This window comes from Rhododendron vialii, chromosome 4a, assembly GCF_030253575.1.
Source record: "Rhododendron vialii isolate Sample 1 chromosome 4a, ASM3025357v1".
Lineage (NCBI taxonomy): Eukaryota > Viridiplantae > Streptophyta > Magnoliopsida > Ericales > Ericaceae > Rhododendron > Rhododendron vialii.
The window spans coordinates 43,643,685-43,667,399 of NC_080560.1; the positions used below are offsets into that span (position 1 = coordinate 43,643,685).

The 23,715-nt window shown below is 35.6% G+C and overlaps 4 protein-coding genes across 4 annotated transcripts; all 4 read right to left on the reverse strand.

Annotated features, from left to right (window-relative positions):
* Positions 1-998: 998 nt before the first annotated feature.
* LOC131324074 (pectinesterase inhibitor-like) lies at positions 999-1,662 on the reverse strand. Its single transcript, XM_058355897.1, has 2 exons — positions 1,144-1,662; positions 999-1,058 (listed from the first exon to the last, which is right to left on the reverse strand). Exons 1-2 carry the CDS (start codon positions 1,660-1,662, stop codon positions 999-1,001), a joined length of 579 nt encoding a protein of 192 aa, XP_058211880.1.
* Positions 1,663-4,134: 2,472 nt separating this feature from the next.
* On the reverse strand, positions 4,135-4,805 carry LOC131322700 (pectinesterase inhibitor). Its single transcript, XM_058354119.1, has one exon. It carries the CDS (start codon positions 4,781-4,783, stop codon positions 4,238-4,240), a length of 546 nt encoding a protein of 181 aa, XP_058210102.1. The 5' UTR covers positions 4,784-4,805; the 3' UTR covers positions 4,135-4,237.
* A 2,362-nt stretch (positions 4,806-7,167) lies between these two features.
* Positions 7,168-7,746, reverse strand: LOC131324075 (pectinesterase inhibitor-like). Its single transcript, XM_058355898.1, has one exon. The coding sequence runs from the start codon at positions 7,744-7,746 to the stop codon at positions 7,168-7,170; it is 579 nt and encodes a 192-aa protein (XP_058211881.1).
* Positions 7,747-15,668: 7,922 nt separating this feature from the next.
* Positions 15,669-16,236, reverse strand: LOC131324077 (pectinesterase inhibitor-like). Its single transcript, XM_058355899.1, has one exon. It carries the CDS (start codon positions 16,212-16,214, stop codon positions 15,669-15,671), a length of 546 nt encoding a protein of 181 aa, XP_058211882.1. The 5' UTR covers positions 16,215-16,236.
* Positions 16,237-23,715: the final 7,479 nt, after the last annotated feature.

Consider the following 23,715-nt stretch of genomic DNA (forward strand, 5'->3'; position numbering starts at 1 on the left):
TACTATACAGAATTTACATTGTAATATTCATGGTAATAAAATTTCTCTTGTCATCAATAAAAAATGATGCACTGGACGTCCTCTTATTGTTGGATTTATTTCATAAAATCCACAAACGAATCATTACAAACACATGCATCTGCGGACATGCATTAATATTGACTCTAACCGAATTGAAAACATCAACAAAATTATTGAAAACATCAACAAAATTATTGAAAACATCAACAAAATTATTTGAACATCAAAAAGATGACGTCAATTTATATTAAGGGCAGCTTGCATCTTCAATTTATTTCTTCACCACATATCGAAAGAGATCACCCATATCCATTTAGCATTTAGCATGAGAAATACCAAAAAATTGGCCAGAATTACCACTGCTATTGTTTTGATATTTGCCCTGCAAACGAGCCAAGCTTGTAGCGTTTGAGCTTGGTTAGTTTTCTAAACAAACCTACAACTCGAGTCCAAGCGGTTTATTTACTTTAGAGTATTGAGCTTGGCTTGTTTAGTACACGAGTCTAAATCTCGAACTCGAGCTTGAGTTCGGCTCGATTACTAAACAAAACCGAGCCAAGCCATTAACTAGTTGAGCTTCGAGTTACTTGCAAGTAGCTCGGTTCATTGCCGAGCAAAAAAAAAGTAGCTCGGTTCATTTGCAATCTTATTTGATATTGCCGAGCAAAAAAATATATATATATTATTTGATATTATTGGTGGAAGGAGAAAAAAAGAAAAAGGTACCCCGTCTCAGTATCAGTACTAAGTTTGCATCAACTATTTCATAAAGAGAGAGACTTATTTACGGAGCCATTGAGACTTATTTACAGAGCTGCTTTGCAGCAGCTCTTTACGGAGCTGAGCGTCCGTTTGGGCAATCAACAGTTGAGATATGTTTTTAATCTTTGACCGGTAAGAAATTACCGATAAGTGTTTTGGACGGCCGAGATTGCGCGCCTATTTACAGCGCTCCGTAAATAATAAGTTTTCCTCTTTCATAAAATCCCAAGATGAATAACTGCATACACATCTACGGACAAAAGATAATTTTGAAACTGTACACAAAATGAAAACATCAAGAAAACTTATTCAGTTTATAAATTGTGGGGCAGCCACCATGTTTTAATACATGTTCTACACTCGACTTTTGCTTAGAAGCGAAGCGAGACTACGAAAGAGATCACCAAAAACCACTGTTTTTTTGTTTATGCTTCCGAGCGGGGAGGCTCCAAACGCATTTTGACAAGCTTTACCAAGACTCGAAACAGCATCTCCTGCAGCAGAGAAACCTTCATAATATCTTTCACCCAAGCTGGGCCCTGCTCTTTCACAAGCAAATAGAGCTTCCCTATATTTCTGCTCACAAAACGCGAGGGGTTTCTTGAGGCCAGGATCTTGAGTTTGCGCTATTAGGACCTTGATCCTGTTACTTGTGGCTGTAACGTGTCTGCGCGTCAAGTCAATTGCAATGTATCCAAGCCCGGTAAGATCTGATATGGCAAATCGAACATCAGACCTCAAAGCTTCACGACAAATACGGGGACTTGTATTTTGAATACAAACTTTGTCAACCAAATCAAATGCGCCCATCACACATGAACATGAGAGACTCGACAAGAGTAAAACCAACAAGATGAAAGCACGAGGAATCCGTGCCATTTCTTCCTCTTACACCCCTTTTGTATCTATTATCCTTGTGTGTGTGCACGCACGGGCATATACTTTTGAGGCAAAACCAAGGCGCTCATATATTCATAGATATAGGTGCACCAAAAGAATATTTAGTCAAATAATTTACAAAATTGATTGCACAAAGGCAAATGGAATTGCAGAAATCACAACGGTGGATTCCCATTAAATTTTATTTAATTCTCTATTTAGTGGTCAAATTTGCTAGTCCCATTTAATTTGTTAATTAGTTCCACTCCCTGCACTTGGTCCTTTTAACATGCCTTTATTTAGTGGGGCAACATTATCATCTATTTATCTCTATACATTCCACTTGAATAAACTCACACTACTTTGTGAACAGTGAAACTAAAATAAGTATTCCACATTTTTTAAATAAATACTTATCTTTTAAATTAAAGGTGATGTATTGTGAGAGAATGACATGTCTCGTAAAATGAAAAATATGTTCTAAAAAATAAGAATCTTAGCAGAACATAGCCTTCGTCTACTGATTATTAAAATTCTATAACATTATGCAGGCATCCCAAGCAGCATGTAGACTATGGATGCTTTTTTCCTTTTTGAACTTTAATAACTTTCCATAATAGAATTGACAATATAAATTCCTGACGGAGTAATTGAAGTTCATGATGGTCAAAATGTCCATGGGGTTACCCAAAATGGACATTTGAAGATCAAGATGGTCAAAATGTCAAAATGGACTTTGAAGTTCGATTCTCGAGAGTAATTACATTGAAGTCCCTTGAATGTTTAGCATGTATGCATATACTATATATATTCAAAAATGCTACTCACACAACAATCCAAACACAACACAAAATACAACATCTCACATACATGGGGACCTCACACATACTACTATATGTGTACGGGTCCCACATGTATGCATTTGGATTATTATGTATGTAGCATTCTTGATATATATTAAAGTAAAGTGGTCATTAGTGAGGAAGGCTCTTATCACGACAAGTGTCCCTTAATTTCTTACATCTTGTAATTTTAAAAATTCCAAAAAAAATATGCTCCATTGGCGTAATAAATGGAAGAATGGTAGGTAGAATCCACAGGATTGATTAATTGGATTCTAATTTTGGTGTACTTCTACTGTCCATATGGGGTATATATATTCTTTATTTTGAATATACAAATTATAGTATAGAAATAGATTACCAACAATGAAAAAAGAATCATGCATATTGGAATGTCGTTGCCATAAAAATTAAAGACCAACGCGGAAAAAGGAATTAGATAAATTATTTGTTAAGGTCCTCGCACTTTATATATAGGTAGGATATTCCACGAGTGAGCAAATTGGGTCAAGAAAATTGTAGAACCCACAGCTTCAACTTTCCGACTAAGAACCATTTCCCTGCAAAATAGGTCCTGCTAAAAGGAAGGAATTCTAATTTTTTTGCAAGATTCTTTTCAAAAAAAACACACAGGAAAATAAGTTTCATTTTCTTGTACTTCAACTCACTTCACTTTTCCCCGGAATCTATTTTACACACAACATCCCGACAACTAAACTGAGCCTAGGAGAGTATGCAAAGTGATATACTCTCCTCTCTTTTTTTCATTTCTCGACCGCTATATTTAAATGGGAAAAATAGAAAATTAAGAGTACGTAACTCCTTGGAAAATTTCTCTTTGCAACTTAAAAAGAATTTTTCAAAAAATTCCCCCTAGATTCTCCCTACTTTCAACATTTCTCTCTCTATCTCTCTCCACTTATTACCCCTACTATTTTTCAAAAAAAAATTCAAATTCCAATCCAAACAAAGCACAAATAAAGTCCCTCGAGAAATCACAAAGGGTCCTTTTATGCGAAGGGCCGTGTTTGCGACAAGCGGCACAATTTATTTGGATTGTCATTAGAACTTTTTGCAACACGTGTGAGATATTCTTATTACCACTCTCTTGAATTTTATATTCATTCATAGATTATGTCATTCAAAAAATTTCCTTTATTTTTTACGTTTTGACTTTTGAATGAAAGTTAAATAATGCTATGGACCGTCCGTCCGATGCATGTGGAGCTCGCATGCGTTGTATGGGTACCACAACCCCACCCCAAAAACATTGATGTCTAGACCTATACCGTAATGTATCAGCTGTGTAATAATAAAAGTTAAATGTATTGTCATGATCGAGTTTGCTATCACAAGATTTCCAAAAGAGTACTGGACAGTTGTAGGCTAGGAGTTATACTATATATCACAAGATTTAATTTCATCATATAAAACACGTACTAGATATATATAGATGGTCTAAAACGGGTATTGTCATGATCGAAATTGTAACGAGGTAATCACTAAACACTGAGGCCATGTTCGTTTTAATTAGGACTTACGGTACTTTGCAGTACTAGCTCTCAAAGTTTTTAAATATTGATTGATGGCGCAAACAAAACCGAATTTGAGTCATACGAAAAATCGAACATAACGCTAAGAAATTGTTTTCTATTGATCACCATAACACTAAGAAATGGTAACTCTCTGGCATACTGTTGCGACCGCAATTCTCACATAATTTGAGAACTAAACTAGTATAATCCTCCAGACTCCAAACGGGCTCCAATAGCTAAAATGATACTGCAAAGGCCTTCCAACTTGTTATTCGCATCTCGTAGCTGCTTTGGTTCTGCTGGAGGTCCTTCAAAACTATCCTCACAAGTATCCGGTCCGTCCAAGGCAGCCGAGGCCCTAGTCCTAAAAGTACCGATGTCATGAGCATTCAAAGCCGCTCGGGCTTGATTAAGGTTGTCAATGGTGTCTGCGTAATTTTCAGCGCACGTATCGTATCGCGCTTTCAATTTAGGGCTGGTGGCTCCCCTGGAAAGCGCAGGGATGAGCCGGTTGGCAGTTTGTTTGGCATTTGATTGTGCTATGTCAATTGAGATTAGGGCAAGGCCTTTGAGGTCTGCTCGGGCGGAACGACGATCGGATCTCAAGGCCTGTAAACATAGCGACGGGTTTTGAGTTTTGGAGCAAATTTCACTGATCAAATCACTTGTTGAGAGGCTAATGGAGAGAAACAATGGCAAGAGAAAAAACAAGGAGGAGAAGCTGTTGAAAGAATAGGCCGCCATTCCTACAAGTGTATTTCAATACTTTATGGACTAAGATTACACTTGAACATATATATAGTTTTTGAAAGAAAGACGAAATGTAAGGTAATAAGAAAATAATGGTGAAGTAACTCCTAGTTATTCATTCAAAGTTACCAAAATCTTGAATTCCATTTCAAGATTATATTGGATTATTGAAATATAAATTGGATTATATTGAAATATGGTTTTGTAATCTATAGTTGATTGCATACCTAATTAACCCAACTTACTTGGTGTAGACACCCCAATTTGGGCTTCCAGATTAGTTTACTTACGGTTTTTGATTCCCCAATGATGAAATGGATCAAGAACACCCTGGGAATGATAGCGTGTTTGAGCTTTGAGTGTTTACAAAACCCTTGAACCTAACCTAGCCTAAGCCACTTCAAAAAACCAAAAACTCTACTGATGCGCGCCAGGGTGCAACCATCCATCGCCAGGGTGCACCATCGCGCGCCAGACTCACTCCATCGCGCGACAGACTCACTCCGTCGCGCGACGGTCCAACCTACCACCAACCTTTCTGAAGGAGGACAGTTGGCCACCAATGCAACCTCAGCCAAGCCTCGTGGACTGGCTGAACTCCTCTATTTCCAACCAGATTCACCCCCATCTCCTCCTATAAATACCCTCCATTTGTTCTCTTTCAAAGGGTTAACAAAAATTGGCATTCAAAGGTTTACACCCTAAGCACCATAAAGAGCATAGCTTGTTCTTCTTCAACTCAAACGCGTCAAACAACCTCAACCTCAATTCAAAGCTCAAACATCTTTCAAAACTCAAGAACCGAAGGTATAGCTTACCTTTGAAAGAAAGACGAAATGTAAGGTAATAAGAAAATAATGGTGAAGTAACTCCTAGTTATTCATTCAAAGTTACCAAAATCTTGAATTCCATTTCAAGATTATATTGGATTATATTGAAATATAAATTGGATTATATTGAAATATGGTTTTGTAATCTATAGTTGATTGCATACCTAATTAACCCAACTTACTTGGTCGACAAAAACAATGATTTCTTCAGTAATCAATTAGTACGTTGTTATGGAAATGTTGGTTAAGATATATCAAAGTTGAATTTTATTAGTTTACAATTACTCTCTCTCTCTCTCTCTCTCTCTCTCTCTCTCTCTCTCTCTCTCTCTCTCTCTCTCTCTCTCAAACCCTAAAGAGCAAATGATTACTCCGTCCGTTTCTATTACCAGTTTCTTTTTTTTTCCTAATTCTCTTCTTTGGTGTCCTCTATGTGAGATTTCTCCTCGTTTGTTGGGCTTCTTTCACCCCTGTGTGGGTGTTTTTGGTTGTTTTCTGCAGTACTCCGTTTGTTTGGAGAGGTGGGTTTAGTTGGAGTTGGGTGTGATTTTTGGACCGAGTCCTCTCCTGTTTGATTTATTGATCCGTTGTTTAGGGATGGAGTTTCCTCTTGATTTATTATTTATTGGATCTATAATATCATATGTTATCGTTTTGGAAGAAAAAGAATGGATAGTCTGATTCTGTCAAGTTAAATTGTCCATGACCATCTATTTTATAAACCCAACTACGGATTTTGATACATCTATTGATGTACAATCGAGTTAATATTTTGAACGAATATATTACGATGCAGGTCATTCGAGATGAACGGTTCAGATCACCAATAAACGCATAGTAGAGCCCACAACGACGGTGGTGGAAAACCCCAATTATAATGATAATGAAAAGGCATGGCATTTGAAAATCTTGGCTTAGAGATTGCATTTGAAAATCTTGGCAAATGCAATAATCGTTGGAGATTTCGTTCAAAAATCTTGGCAAATTGGAAATAATCGTAGAGATATATATGCCATGCCATGCCTTTCCATTATCTAACGTCTCCATCATGGTTATATTAATAACTGTGATTCTCCGCTCAAATTTTCTGCGGCCTTTCTTTTGGGTGGTGCTAATACCAAAATTATTTTTGTTAATGTCAATACTGTTGTGCGTAAAAAGTTTGTACAATGTGCAAAGTCCAAGACTCTTACGCACAACAATTTTGGCATTCCGTGGATGAAATTCACATGAAAATTAATGAAACATAATAACTAAGAAGCTACTTGTGAAAGTGTGTACCACAGTAGCCTGTTATCAATTTTTGTGTTGGGTCGATCAATTGGGTCCTCGCTAGGAGATGCCAAGTTGGTCTTTCAGACTAGTTGGTATCTTGGACGTGATACCCACCCAGTTACCAAAATAAAATTAAAAAAACAGTGTACAAATAAGCATTTCAGTGGATGAAATCCACATGAAAATTAAAATGGAACATAATATTTAAGAATTGAATGAGATTTTATTTCTTCAAAGTCATACATGCGTTACCACATGACTAAACCACTCTCTCTATCCAGACTTAAAACTAGCCCCAATAACCAAAACAATCTCGCAAAGGTCTTTATACTTCTTACTTGCTTCCTTAAGCTTTGATGGCTCATTTGGTAGTCCTTCATCAAAGCCATCGTCACAAAAATTTGGTCCAGAACAAGCAGTCGAGGCTCTAATCCGAAAATCCGAGATATCCAACGGGCTCAAAACCTTCTTGTTCAATATCTGCCCGGCTCCGTTAAGGTCATCAATGGCATCTCCATAAAGTTCGGCACAATAGTCGTATCGCCCTTTTAATGAACTGTTAGTAGCTTCCTTCATAAGCGAGGTGCTGAGATTGGACGTCTGTTTAGCATCTTTACGTGCTATGTCGATTGAGATTTTGCCAAGGCCTCTTAGGTCTGCACGAGCGGAACGAGTATCGGATTCTAAGACTTGTAGACACAGTGAGGGATTTCCGATCGTTTGGGAACAAATTTGATTGATTAGAGTAGTTGTTGGTTTCCGGTTTGGCCTTGCATCGGAGAGGCTAATGAAAAGAAACCATGGCACAAGAGAGACCAACAAGGAGAAGTAGAGTTTGAAGGAATAGACCATTTCTATTTTGGTTTACAATTCAAAATCTGCTTTGTTTTTTTTTTTGCTTTTGCTCTACAAAACTTTTGTATTACAAGGGGACTTTATATAGTTCTCCAGAGAGGCAAGGTGATGCAGGCGTGAATTAATGAAAGATATAGTAATTATTTAAAATAGTGCTTGATTAGGAAATTTTGTGATCTCGTATTTTTAGTCTAAAATTATTTTATTTCCGTACTTAGGTTGATCTAATTTTCCTTTTACTATTTAGTATCTTGGTTAATAAGGCAGTAGTTCCTTAATTTGAATTTACCTTTTTAGTATTACTAGGATTGCTTATAAGTAAGGTTGTAAGCCTTAGAGCTATTCAGTTTTTTAATGATTAATGAAAGGAATATTTAAATATTCATCATCTTTATCCATGTCATGTAAGAATTCATTCCGCCATTTTTTCATACTTATGTTTTCATCCTTTTAGTGTGTGAATTATCTTTCTTACCCTTTTCATTATGATATACATATATTATGTTATATTGCTTTCCTAATTTAGTGGGACTGGATTTGATTGTTTTCTCAATTTAGTGGGATTGGATTGGATTATTTTCCTACTTCAATGTTATATTGCTTTCCTAATTTAGTGGGATTGGATTTGATTGTTTTTCCAATTTAGTGGGATTGGATTGGATTATTTTCCTAATTCAATGGGATTTGGTAAATTTCAATATGATTGATTACTTATTTTTAGGAATATAACATGATAAGTTGACCACATATTTACATTTTTTCTTCATTCTTCGAGTTGGCCAACCAGATAATAGAAAGTCATATTTTACATTGATCTTATTAAATAGAACATGGCTAAATTACCGTAAAAAAATATATAACATGACATATTCAAACTGTTACATGGTTAAATTACCATGACGATTACTACGTAGACACGATTAATATCCCATGATTCGAACAAATATTTTATGGTAAATGGTTCAAATAAACAAAAAAACCATTCAATCTATGTATCGTCATGAAAACCTTCATTAATAATCATGGTAAGAATACCCAAACAAGACGGAAAAAAAACATAAATATTCAATCGCTGATTCATGGTTAATAAACCATGAATACCCAAACCATATAAACAAAAAAAAAACTTCAAATCACTACATCTTGAAGATTTGCTCCGACGACAATGATAACGCCCACTTCTCCGTTAAACTTCATTGACAATAGAAGATGATTGATTGGCGAAAGGAAGGAGGGAATCGGTCGACAGTAACGGTACCGAAGGGAGATTTCTGTCGGCTTCATTGATGACGACAGAGGATGATTGATCAGCGAGAGGGAGGAGGGAAATGACGGCGATAGAGCAGAAGACATCGGACGACGAGTGGATTGCCCACCGGAGGACGTGTGAATGGTGACGGTTGTTTATGGAGGACTTTGGAGAGAGAGAGAGAGAGAGAGAGAGAGAGAGAGAGAGAGAGAGAGAGAGAGAGAGATGCTTATTTATATATAATCCCACCCGAATTTTTGGGATCCATAATTTTAGGGATTGAATGGAAATTGTGAGACGGGATGGGAAAGATTATGTTTTGGTCTCATTTTCTGGTGTGTGTGTGTGTGTATTTCCCTTCTTCTAAGGACCACCTTAACTTAATAAAATAAGGACCTCTCTTTCCCGATAGAATTTTGATGATCCAAGCCACTCAATGTGTTCAGAACATGATTTTAAGGTTACCCACGAGAAATCAGCAAAAAAAATGACCAGAAAAGCATCATCCGAGTAGTTTTTGTTTGTTTTTTATCGAACGGTTCAAATAAAAACTGCTCAGATGAAGCCCTTCCCGGTCATTTTTTTTGCTGATTCCTCGCGGGTACTCTTAAAATCACATTCTGAATACATTAAGTGGCTCAGATTATCGAAATTCGAACAAAAAATGGGAGGAATGGAGAGATCCTTATTTTAACTAAAATAAGGACCTCCTTATTTGAAAATAACTGTATATATATATATATTAGAGGCACTTTTGGTATAAAAAAAAAACAGGGATGAAATCATAACTATTCAAAACATGGAGGATGAATATTTAAGTTGGATGAGATTTGAGGATGAATAATTAAGCCTCCCTTAATGAAATTATAAAAATTGTTCTCTTTTATGCCAAATTCTTTGGTATTCTACGGAATCAACAAAGTATTTGATGCCTTTACTCCTGGGTGTTCTTTGACTAAAATGCGTTTAGAGAAGGATTTCGATCTCCAGGTATTCGTTACGAATCAACGGATATTTAGTAGTTTTGTGATTCATTAGCTTCTGTTGCATCACAAGGTAATTTAAGGCTCTGTTTGTTTCGATGTAAAATGTTTACAATATAAAATGTTTTTTTAGAAAATAAACTTCGAAATTTTATCTTTCGGTTTTTTGTTGGCACATGAAAAATATTTTCAGAAATTGACAAAATATTGTAGAGAGAGAGAGGAGAGAGAGAGATTTATGAGAATATCAGAATTGAACGTAGGTTAGGACTGATAATCGAGGAAGCTAAGCAATGAGAATTGCAGTAGAAGGTAGTGGGTTCATTTCGAAAAATAACTTACGAAAAATTTAAGGATAAGTCATTTTCATCCAATTAGTGAAAAATTATTACTCATAGTATCATTTAATCTTTGTGCTATCTACGAAAATTTTACTATTGTTAAGTTTTACTATGGCCCTTTTTTTTTTTAGAATGGTTTATGTCCTCAGGATTTATGTTTTATCTTTAAATTAAAGTTCAAAAAAAAAAAATTGGATGAGAAGAAAGCAAAGAGGTGCCATTCAAAAAAAGAAAAAAGCCAAGAGGTTAGCTGGGATAGGCAGAGGAGTAATTTGGGCGGGGCAGTTTTTCTGGACAAAGGTGGAAAAAACCAATAGTGAATTGGGGAGGAATAATTACAGTTGAAGTCCTAAAAACTACAATTTGCCACATGTCACATTTTTTTGTGAAGCAGAGATACCAGGTCTTTTTTATACCTGAGATACCAAAGTTTCTCGGTGTACCATATGTATATTTGATCAAAATATATCTTCAAATCATTCTATCATCTTGTGCACCAATCACCTTTATATAGTAAACCAACCACAAATGCAATTTAATCTTTGCATGTAATGCGAACTAAATGCATAATATAATGATAGGGAGTTACAAATTTGTATTCCCCATAACCGACAATTTAATTAGTAAAGGTTATTGACATATTAAATAATTTTAAAGAAGTTTTTAAAAGTTTTTTCTTTTTTTTATAGACAACAAAATTTATTAAAACTCGATAAAGGGTACATCGAGGGAGAGACCAATACTAGCCACAGAGACAGAGGCATAGTACGTACTAGGCCCAAAAAGAAACAAAAAGAAAGAAGAAGAAAAATACATCCAATGAAAAATTGAAACGGCTCCGATTTGGAACTTCACCCCTAACATTAACAGTTATTTGATCCCAAATCTTCAAGCACCAATCCAGCTTTTATGTGGGGATCTTGCTAAAGAATCAAGTATGGAAGATGTAGGCCTGATTTTTCAACTCTGCTGAGCGATTTGGAAGGCAAGGAATGGCTTTATTTTCAATAAGCAGCCACCTAATCCGGAAGACACAATTCGGAAAGCCAATGGCGCTAATATAGACTACCTACGCGCAATGGTGCCAAATACTAATGGGAACCAAGACAGAGTGAGTCGTGTGATGGGGTGGGTTCCCCCCCTTGTTTCTGCTATCAAATTTAATATCGACAGAGCATTTTCTTCCTCCCGCAGCCAGGCTGCCTTTGGCATTATTGCTAGGGATAGTGGTGGAACAGCTCTCATTTGGCGTTTCGGTTAAGTGGAGGTAAGGTCAGCTTTGGTCATTAAAGCTTGGGCTTTGCGTATTGCGTGTGCTATGGCATTAGAGCTGGGCTTTACGGTGGTTACGTTCGAATCGGACTGCAAAATTCTGATAAATTGCATCAACGAGCCAAACAAGTTGTGCCCTTGGGAGATTGCTGCTCTGGTAGATGATATTAAGAGTTGGGCTGCAACGAGACAATGGGCCTTCGTGTGGTGCTGCCGGGAACAAAATAGGAGTGCTCACTGGCTAGCTTCTAACTGTCTAAATAGGAAAATTTTGGTTAATATGGGTTGTATTCCGCCCGGTCTAAGGTCTCTCTTAGATAGAGAGTCCCTTTCTTTGTAGTTTTCTTTCTCTCGATGTTGGTTTTGTGGCTCCCTTGATCCTTTCAAAAAAAATATATATATATCCAGCAAGCAACCAACCAATAGCAGCAATAGACCGGTCGCAAACATCCAAATGGCAACAAGATATCAGCAATAACAGATTCCAAAAAACATAGGATTTGAAGATTCTCAATCCAGCATCCCACACAGCAGCAACTAATTAAACCTCCTCCAAAAAGCAGCCCTGGCAATCATCATGGTGAGTTGAAACACCAACTTGAAATCCCTTCCTTTAACCACATCTCTAATTTGACAATTTAGCCTCCAACTGGTCCGCACAGCGGCCGCATTGAATTACTTTATTACAGAATCCAGTTCTTCGCGAGTTGGTACTTGTGGAACGAACATATAATGTCCGGCCAATAGTAAGGATTGACCCTCCAACATGGATGAAATAATGGATGAAATAGTGAGATCGCCGGTGATAGAGAAGAACTGAGATGGTATCCTTGGGACAATTTTTTTTTTTTTTATTGGACGATGTACCAGATAAGAATCAAGTACAATAAGCGGATTTTGTTATTTTTTTCATATATATATTTATTGTCAAAAATTATATTCCTGGTGTTTGTTGGCTTTGGAGTTACTTTAACATCAATAAATATGGTTATCTGAATGTTTCAAACAAAAAATAGAGAGATATGGTTATCTGTGAAAAACTGGATTCTGTTAAAAAGCAAGTCGGTGAGGTTATTGTGAGTTTCTGTGCTGAAAAATTTCAAATAAAAATAGAACATATAACATTATATGAGAGCTGCTGGTGGCAAAATTGGGCGGTGGAAATATATATATATATATATATATATATATATATATATATATATATACACAAAACTTCTAATAAGGGCGCCCTTACCGTATTACGGTAAGGACGTCCCTTTCCCGACCAATTTGCGATGATCCGAGCTGCTCAATGTGTTCAGAATGTGATTTTAAGGGTACTCGCGAGAAATTAGCAAAAAAAAAAGACCGAAAAAGGCTGATCCGAGCAGTTTTTGTTTGTATTTTATCAAATAGTTCAAATAAAAACTGCTCAAATCAAGCCCTTTCCGGTCATTGTTTTGGCTGATTTCTAGCGGGTACCCTTAAAATCACTTTCTGAACACATTGAGCGGCTCGGATCATCAAAATTTGGTCGGAAAAGAGAATAAAAGGGGAAGCCCTTACCGTAATACGGTAAGGGCACCCTTATTATAAGCTTACTGATATATATACATATATATATAACCTTGTATGAATTGGTCTGCACAGCGGCCTAACAAACCTAAACATATAATGTTATCTATGCAGCGACAGAATGAATCTAGAATGTAGAGAGAGTTGTCAAAATTCCAAAAACAAAAAAAAAATCAAAAAAACCGGCAAGGGCATTTTTGTCTTATATTAATTCATTTTTACTTGACAAGGGCCCAGTTTGGCTCACACAAATAATGAAGAAGAATAACAATACACTTTTTTTCCTTAGCCAAACAAGACCCTTGTCTGAGTGGACCAAATAGGTTACAAACTTGGGGGTAGACTGGTAGAGTTAGAAACATACTATAGTGAACCTCCCACCAGTTATTTATTAATAATAATATTTGTTTTGAAGATACGACAAGTACTAAAAATTTCTAAGTTATTTGACTTCATTACAAATGCAAAAACCCTCCTTAACTCCACGTGCACCAGTACTAGTTTAAGGTAATAAGGGTACACTATTAATGGGAAGAAAATCTCTTTTATTTTGAAAAAAAAAAATCTTGAATTGGAATAGGTAAAGCAAATTTGTAATTCTTTACTACAGTGGTATATATCGCCTCTAAAGAATAAAGTGAATATATGGCTTGTGATTTCTAACCTAACTTTGTAAGGACAGTGACATTCTAATAGTAAGTTTTGATAACAAAATATTTCTTTAAAATAATTTTTTGGAACCTCAAGCAAGGAAGATGAAAAATACGTGCTAATTTTTCACTTCATTTTTTGCCTGTAGTTTTACTTCAGCTAACTTTACCAATTGGGCATGTTTTATGCCGGGATGCAATCCTGAATCCATGACAGGATTAGCTACTTCCACGTTTATCGCGTGAAATTAATATATATGATGATGAGATAGACTAGAGGGATGCTATTTCAGCTACTTAATTTTTTCTCTATCGGCAAAAAAATTATATGACATGATATGCATGTCATCATTCATCCATTGGTCAAAATCAAACATAATATAATTGATCTACGCTCCTTATCCCACCCGCTTTATCCAATCTAAATCATATATAGTATAAGACTACTAGTTCTGTACTATATACAATGACAATCACTAGCTATTATTAATTTCATCATCCACTTTTCTTCCAAAATAATCCGACAATTAACCATTGCCAATTGTATCTCTCTATGAAAAAGGAGAGGAAACTTGGCATTTAAGTAAAATAATGCTACGGACACATGTACGGGCATAGATGTGTTTAGGAGTCGTTCGATGCATGTGGAGCTCGCATGCTTTGTATGGGTACCACAAGCATCGAACAACTCCAAAAACATCAATGTCTAGATCTATACAGTAATATATCTGTGTAATAAAACTCAAATGTATTGTCATGTGAGTTTTCTATATTACAAGATTTCCAAAAGATCGACTGGACGGTTGTAGGCTAGGAGTTTGCTATCACAAGATTTCACAATACGTTTTAAATAAATTGAACGGCTTCAATCATTTGCGTAGGACTTCAAAATTAGTCCCACAAAAAATTTGCATTAAAATTTGTGTAAACTCTTGCACGAGGGGAACTGGCCCCATACATATATATCCCTTTCTAGAGACACAACTTTTGACACAATATCTTAGTCATTGAAATCAACAGTTTAGATTAAAACTTGTCAAAGACAATTCTCTTCCCCCACACCCTAAAATTACTCATCTTCTTCCCCACACTTGAAATTACTCAACTTCTCTTACGATACTTTGCAGCAGAGACGTGAGATCCACACTATGACATATGGGGGCCACGGCCCTCACGTGTTTTCGATTTTTTATAATTATTTAAGGTTTTTTTTGAATATCAAAATTATACATGATGACCTCCCAATAAATAAAAATAGTGGATAAAAAGGATATTTTCAACTATAAATATTGTCAAAACACATGCTCCGAATGGAGGATGAGTTTCTCACAAATGCTTTGGTTATATTTAATGAGAACAAAATTACTGCAACATGCAATTTGTTCCAACACAATCATGGATGACTTTCGGATCTAAGGTATCGTTAAATTCCATTTTGATACATGGTTGGGGTATAACATATTGGAAAACTTTTATTTTTCACCTTTAATTTAGTTGTTTTTGGTTTGTATAGGGATCACCTGTTTTTGGTTTGTAAATTAAAAAAAAAAAAAAAAAAAAAAGATCACCTAGATATTGTGTTTTGTAATAGTTAATTATTTTGTCGTTCAGATATTTTATATTCTTGAACATTTGAATTTCAAAATTTTATTGTTCATGTTGTGACACTCATATAGAGAATTCTGGTTCCGTCCCTGCTTTACAGTCTCAAAGTTTTTAAATGATTTCTCAATGAACGAAGAATTTGAGTCATATGAAAAATCAAACATAACACAGAGAAATTATTTTTTATTGATCACCATAATAGTTATGAGATAATAAGATATTGTAACCCTTACGACTTTTATTGATCACCATACTAGCTAAACTAGTTTAATCCACCATACCCCAAACGGGCTCCAATAGCTAAAATGATACTGCAAAGGCCTTTCAACTTGTTATTCGCGTCTCGAAGCTGCTTTGGTTCTGCTGGAGGTCCTTCAAAACTATCTTCACAATTATCCAGTCCGTCCAAGGCAGCCGAGGCCATAGCAAAAAAAGTACGGATGTCACGAGCATTCAAAGCCGTTCGGGCTTTATTAAGGTTGTCAATGGTGTCTTTATAATTTTTCGCGCACGTATCGTATCGCCCTCTCAATTCAGGGCTAGTGGCTCTCTTGGAAAGCGCAGGGATGAGCTGGTTGGCAGTTTGTTTGGCGTTTGATTCTGCTATGTCAATTGAGATTAGGGCAAGGCCTTTGAGGTCTGCTCGGGCGGAACGACGGTCAGATCTCAAGGCCTGTAAACATAGCGACGGGTTTTGAGTTTTGGAGCAAACTTCACTGATCAAATCACTTGTTGAGAGGCCAATGGAGAGAAACAGTGGCAAGAGAAAAAACAAGGAGGAGAAGCTATTCAAAGAATAGGCCGCCATTGTATTCCTACAAGTATTTCATTACTTTGTGGACTAAGATTACGCTTAATTAACCTTTATATAGTTTTTGAAAGACGAAATGTAAGGTAAGAAAATAATGGTGGAGTAACTCCTACTTATTCATTCAAAGTTACCAAAATCTTGAAATGGAATCCCAAATGTCCATCTTAAAATCATAAATTGGATTATATTGAAATATGGTTAGTATCTAGAGTGTTTTTGGTTTTAAGATGGACATTTGGGATTCCATTTCAAGATTTTGGTAACTTTGAATGAATAAGTAGGAGTTACTCCACCATTACTTCCTCCGTCCCATAATATTTGTCCGCTCCGCAAAACCGGGACTATAAAATAATGTATTTCTTTCAAGAAAAAATTCAAATTTTTTTCATAAGTTAAAAGAACTCGTCAAGATCTAGTAAATTGTTGAATTTTTTTCCAAATTTTCTTACAAAAATTATATTATTTTTACGTCTCTGTTTTGCGGACCGGACAAATATTATAGGACAGAGGGAGTATTTTCTTACCTTACATTTCGTCTTTCAAAAACTATATATAGGTTAATTAAGTGTAATCTTAGCAACAATGATACTCACATAATGATTCAAACAACACAAAATACACAACCTCTCACATACATGTAGGGCCCACACATAGTAGTGTGTGTGGAGCCTACAAGTATGTGAAAGGTTGTGTTTGGATTGTCGTGTTAATATCATTTTTGTATCAAAAGTTGAATTTTAGTTTATATAGAGGAAATTTCCAATGAGGGATCCCGCACGGGCTTACCGTGCGGGACTCCCATTTCCCGATCGAATTGCGACGATCCAAACCGCTCAATATGATCAGAACGTGATTTTAAGGGTACCCGCGAGAAATCAGCAAAAAAAATGATCGGAAATGGCTTGATCCGAGCAATTTTTTACTGAACCGTTCAATAAAAAATTGTTCGGATCAAGCCCTTCCCGATCATTTTTTTTGCTGATTTCTCTGTGGTACCCTTAAAATCACGTTCTGATCACTTTGAGTAGCTCGGATCGTCACAATTCGATCAGGAAAGGGGAGTCCCTCAAGGTAAGCTCGTGCGGGATCCCTTATAGAATCTGGACTATATATGTATGTATGTATGTATGTATGTGGGCCCTGTTATTTTTTGAAATGTGTTCAAATTGCTTAATATTTAGTTAATTGAGTGATTGAGAGAAAAAAATGGATTAATTATATATTTGGTTATTTGATTCATTGCAATATGTTTGTGACAACAAATATAGTGATTTTGTTGCATCTTGATTCTAAGCCATAGTTTCATATTCGCCTTCATCAGGTTGAAAGTTAAAAGCCCATGAAAATATACATGTGCATGTGTTTCCGCATGCATTGGAATTAATTTTCTCATTTAACTTACTCCCTCCGTCCAATAATATTTGTCCAGTCCGCAAAACAGAAACGTAAAAATAATACTATTTTTGTAAGAAAAGTTGAAAAAAAAATCAACAATTTACTAGATCTCTACGAGTTCTTTTAACTTATGAAAAAAATTTAAATTTTTTCTCAAAAGAAATGCATTATTTTGTAGTCCTCGTTTAGCGGACCAGACAAATATTATGGGATGGAGAGAGTAATTCCTAACCTTATGACCGGTAAATCTTTTCAATTGATTGATTTTACGTTATTTCCTTAACAAGATTTTCCTATTTAAATTTCCTACATCCAACTCAATAATTTCCTTTTAGGTTGATTTTTCTACATTCAAAAAGGAAACAAACATTTTTTGATTCATACACTAAAAGGAAACATTCTCTGTTTTTTAAAGTTGATAATTGTTGTTTCTTTAAAACGGGGTAGCATTCACATACGTTTTCCTTCAACAATGAATCTACGTTTTCCTTAATAGCATTCACATACGTTTTCCTTCAACAATGAATCTACGTTTTCCTTAATAATCTAATTCATAAGCTTCTCTAAGAAGAGAAGAAATCAAATTCCTTTCTACTTTGATTGGAGAAAGAGAGAGGGTCATTATCTTTGCTTTGTCACAACAAAAGGTAATCAAATCTTTTTATTTTTTTCGTAATTCTAATGTTTGTACATGTTCTCTCCCTCTCTCTAGGTTAGATGTTTTGAGGCAATTTGGAGTCATGTTATCTGGAGTAGTACACTGTTTCTCTCCATGGATAATTTTTTTAAAGTTGTAATAAAAAATGTTGTGTCGCGCCTTTTTTTTTTAATCGGCGTATTGTGTCGTGCCTTTAGGCATGGGCAATCACGAAATCCATGATACTGTTTTTGGAGCTTTTCTATGGTCATGACAGTATTACTATTAATTGAATTAGAGGTTTGGTTTGTGATGATATTGATTTTTATATTCATAAATGTGTATGGCTTGGTGTATGACCTGCGTAATTGTACATGTCTTTCAATTTTTTGTTAATACAAATCTTGCTTATCCACAATGAAGACTTTACTACTTATTATGAGTTAATTGTGGGATTAGGAATTTGTGAGACCGGTTGTCGGTCAGATTTTGATTCGCTAAATTATGATTAATATTGTAACGACCCGAATTAGGACGTTACAAATATAGTTGGGGTTCTGATTATAATTCTGACCCATTGTCGGTTTCGGTCAATCAAGGGCAAGGACTTGAAGTTTTTTTTGTAGTCCAAGATGTTATTTGTTAATGGGAGTAAAAAAAAGAACATTTTTATTTTCCTTTCATGTGCTTCCTTTTTGATAACTCAGATGTCCATGCCAATTTTCAGGGAGTTGCAGAGAGTACTCAATACTGACAATGCCTCAAAGAGATATGAATATGTTACCCACAACAATTTGATGACATAAATATGTTACTTTATTGATGATTGTCGGAAAGTTGTAGTTGATATAGCTGCTATGGGTTACTTGACTCTCCTCTCTACCAAGGCAATTTGGGGCTTTTGGCATCTTTGTTTGTGTTGTGCCTAGCTATAAAACGTGCAGGGGCGCGCATGTGGTCTTATTGCACGTGTTAGAATTAATAAATTGTAACGTTGAGCTTGATTTTTCTTAGACTTCGATTGTGCTCTAACGTAGACGGGCTCACTTGAAATTTAACAAAATGGGGTACCTATTGTCATCTATTACTTCTCTAATTCTATTCAATTTTAGGTTAAGAATACGTTGCGCCATGCCTTCAGGCACGGGCATCCGCTAGTTTTCTATATAATATAGAAGAGCAATTTATATTTTTTACCGTTGGATTGATATATATTTTTTTGTAGGATTGAGATTTACGAATAGTAGGATTACAATAATTATATATATTTGGAAATAATGAAAGCATCTCTCTCACCCCCAAAACCGACGCCTCTTCCTCCCCTTGGATCACTGTATGCCTCTTCCTGATCTCCATGGATGGAGTCCTAGGGCTAAAATAAAAACATCTCTCTCACAAGTTAATTTGAATCCAGAACTAGGCGCTCTCTCTCTCCCTCCCGCTCACACATTAATACAACTCTCTCTCTCTCTCTCTCTCTCTCTCTCTGACAGTGTTAGAGACATCGAATCAAGAAGCCTTGACAGTCCGCTCGCTATATAGAAGGGAAAATCTCTGCAACGAAGTGCAGTAAGTTATGAAAATTATTTTCATTTGTTTTATTCCTGTAAGTTATGAATTTATTTATTTTTCATTTGTTTTATTCCTATGTTCAATAATGTGTAGTCTTTCCAATCTAAGTTCATGTTCTTCGTCAATTGATTTTTTTTTTATATATCTGAAGTCCCTTTCTTTTTTTTGCCCCCATCGCAAATGGACCAAAACTATGCCAAATACGATCTGTCCAAGTACTGATTACGATATCTGTCTTACTTCCTACGGTAGCATGGACGAATTTCTGATTCCGTGAAAGTTAGTAAGAATGTTAAAATTGTGTCCTCATTCCTACTTACATTATCAATATTATGACTATAGGGTGCAAGTTTTTGAAATTCGCAATTCATTTGCATATCCATGAAAGTCAAATCAATTTCTTTTTGGGTTTTTTCTTTGATTTTCATTTGCTTTGTAAAACTGGGAATCCACGCAATTGCCTTTTACATGTTTGATAAAATGCTTCAGTCATATGATGATATTGGCTTTTGGTGTCAATGTTTTGTGGTGATCATACAGTACATAGAATATGATTTGGCCACCAATGTAGGAAGCATAGAATATGTTTTTCATTCCTACTTACCTTTTTTGTTGTTTATTTGGTAAATGGCTACCACTTTGTAACTTATACCAGTTCAAGTAAGCCAAAATCTTCCCAAACAGGAAAGAACATCCACCAACACATTATTGTCAAGTTCAATTATCAAAGGTAAATTACTAAACTGGGTTAGCATTATTGGAATACCAGCCCAGGGTTTTTATCTTGGATTTGGATTTTGTTGTCATTCGACTAGAGCAACTTATTTTTTAAAACTTAGAGCTTCAAAAGCTTGGATTTGGCTATGGGTAATGAGTTGGGGGAAACAAATCCATTAAGTGATTTGTTTCGGACATTGTGCAAAAACCGTAGTGAGCTTAAGTGTGGTGAGGGATTAGATTAAAAGTTCCACCTATGGTTGATGCTTGATTTTTTTTCACGAATAGTGCTATGAATTTTGTGCTATTAGAGTGGTGGTGAGGGATTAGATTAAAAGTTCCATATCAGTGATTTTTTGAAATTTTATTTTTTTATAATTCTCTTTTCCGGTACTATTCTTTTACGGTGTGGTGATCTATCGAGTCCTTCACTCCTTTAGTTTTGATGATGTTATGAATTTTTTGGATTGGAAAAAACATTCATGGAGAACAAAAGCATTAATACATTCTATACTATACTTAATTAATCAGAAAGTCTTTGCTCAAATGTTAAGGTTGAGACATATCCTCTTTCATGCTCCCTTCCCCCGTGTTGTTCAATTGTTGGTATTGTGAGTTGGGATTTTGAGCGTTAGGGAAACCATAATTGGTACGGTTTAGGACCAAAACTGGAAACGAGTGGTATGGCAGTGGGTGTAGCTCTATTGAAGTCCATTAGCTCTATTAGATCAGGCAATTGGATTTTCTGTCACTGTACGTTGGAATTGTATTTAGTTTGTTTTAGTTGGTTGAGCAATTTGAGAGCGAAAATAATATTACAACAATAGGTCGGTGGCAGCCATTGTATAACTTTTGTTGATGTTTATTCTAAGTCATGGTTCTCATTCGTGGGCTTCATGGGGTTGAATCACTAATGTGAAAACTAATGTGATTGAGTTCCTTTTCAACCTAACATCAAATGTGTTTAATGTGGCTGCACTCTTTGGGTTTTTTAAATCCTATCGGCTTTGTCTTTTCATACCAAATTACTGGCCGGATATTATGTTGCAAGTCCAATCATCCAAAAAATGGACAATTTTCTTCCGGTTGTTCTTCAAAACCCATAGAAAAGTGGTCATGAGGGGCTATTTATTGATTATTGCTTTGTTGTTGGATATTGAATTAGGAGCATATCACATACTGCAAATATTTATTAGCCACATTGTAACTTTTGTTTTTTTTAGGTAAAGGATACTGTTCTTATAAGTGTTGCAAATATTCGCTTGACCCTACTCCTCGCTCGAGCATGACGGAGTCAACATTGCCGTTAAGGACTCCAAATAGCAATTAGCAACTTTCAATTCCTTGAAGCAAATTTTTCTTTTTTAGAAGGTAAAAGCCCAACCCAAACATATCGACAGAGAAGTGCCTTTTATTTAGCCAAATGACTGGTTCATTTGGCTTGCTTAGTATCACGTTTTTTACTAATTGATTTATTATAGTACCTTTGGTACAGAGAAATGCTCTTTAAGTTTGCTTTCATGTGATTTTTAATACAAAAGGCACCTTTGATAAATTTCTCATACTAAGCGTGTTTTGCAGAACTTAGTGATGTCGTGCAAAAAAGGGAAGGGAGGCTGAATTAATGAATATGGTTTTTTTCTCTGTGTGGTAATTCCAATATGCTACTTTCTTTCTTTCATTTTTTGTAATAAACAGAAGTGAGAGGGTAAAGGATGTGGAAAGGTCAAGGGGCGGAATGGATGTGTATCCCAGTTTTAACCAATCAAATAGGTAATTCAAGTAGACTAACAATATCCACCAGTTTGATTGTAAATTTTTTTTGGAGGGTGGTTTAAAAGTATATGGAATCTTCTCCACTATCTGTGCTAATTATGAAACTCTTTCTTTTGTGGGCATAAAAAAGTTTTCGTTAAAATCGTGAAAAAAGGTAGTTAGACAAGGTACTGAAAAGAGCAGGCGAAACATCTAAAGTCGGATTGTGATTGGAACGAAGCCTTTCAAATCCCAATTAGAAATTAGACAATTCATCTTTACAGGATTTGTTTATGCCTTAAAAATGTGTGAAAGGACGCCGAATATTTAGAGTATAATGAATGAAAGCATTAGACAACTATGATTAGCTTTTGGTGGTATGATACTGTTTAGTACTTTTTTGTTTTGAATTTGATTGGCCTTCATATTTTATACATTTAGTTGGAATATAATGATAGATTGTTTTGCTAGCTGTGTTTTCTTGGCTCAAAATTTGTTTGGCTTGGCTTCTTGGCTCAAAATTTGTTTGGCTTGGCTTAATCGATTGTATGTGAGACAAATATATGAAGTGACAAGTTGTGGATCGATAGAGTGTAAACTCATTGGTTGAAACTAATACTACGGGAAACATAAATTTTTGTCTCACTATATTCATTACCAACATGATTTATATTCCAGTTTTTTTTTTTGGGTATTCCAATTCCAATTGAAAATTGTGTCCTTTTGCTTTTTTATGTTGCATTGAAATGGTATGCGCTGGGACAAATAAAATATTTGTTTTGATGATATTCTTAGTTTTTTTTAATTTGCTTTTTATTAGGTTTATATATGAAGCAGGGGTTGGTGTTGCATATGGAAGAAATTGCATGGGAGAGCTAGGGAAAATATGGCAATGGAGGTGGACGGGTGCATAAGGCTCACATGCAATATTGCTAGACATGAGATCCTCTAGTACTGTTGCTAAAGGGATGTGAGAATAGAGGATTTGATTATGATAAGAAGTGGATAGGGATACGAATGAATTGAAGTGGGTTAGAATGGGTGAGATTCCGAAGGAAAATTTAGATGTAGTCATGACAAATTATGGTGTTTTTATAGGTTAGAGAACAAAGATGGGTCTGGTTTTGTAATTGCTATTGTATATGATTTGTTGGACATGCAATCACGCTACGTTTAGACCAAGATGACATCATTTGTAGTTTATTTTGTTTCAAGTGTGACCGACTCTCGATGGAGCTGTTTCTAGATTACTCAATGTGGTCCGAACTAATTAGCTAGAAATCGGTTCGTGTTAGGATCAATTTATGTGGGTGGGTGTCCATAGGCACAGACAACCCACATCTTGCTAAAGAGTAAAGACGCTCAAAGCCAATAATAATGCCGCATTCTTTGAGCCGTGCCTTCAAATACGGGCATGCACTA

Coding starts and splice junctions, on each gene's coding strand:
- LOC131324074 (XM_058355897.1), bottom strand. CDS start 1,662: ATGGCACGGATTCCTCGTGCTTTCATCTTGTTGGTTTTACTCTTGTCG. Junction 1,059..1,143: donor CGCTTCTAAGCAAAAGTCGA/GTGTAGAACATG, acceptor TTTTGTGTACAG/TTTCAAAATTATCTTTTGTC.
- LOC131324077 (XM_058355899.1), bottom strand. CDS start 16,214: ATGGCGGCCTATTCTTTGAATAGCTTCTCCTCCTTGTTTTTTCTCTTG.
- LOC131322700 (XM_058354119.1), bottom strand. CDS start 4,783: ATGGCGGCCTATTCTTTCAACAGCTTCTCCTCCTTGTTTTTTCTCTTG.
- LOC131324075 (XM_058355898.1), bottom strand. CDS start 7,746: ATGGTCTATTCCTTCAAACTCTACTTCTCCTTGTTGGTCTCTCTTGTG.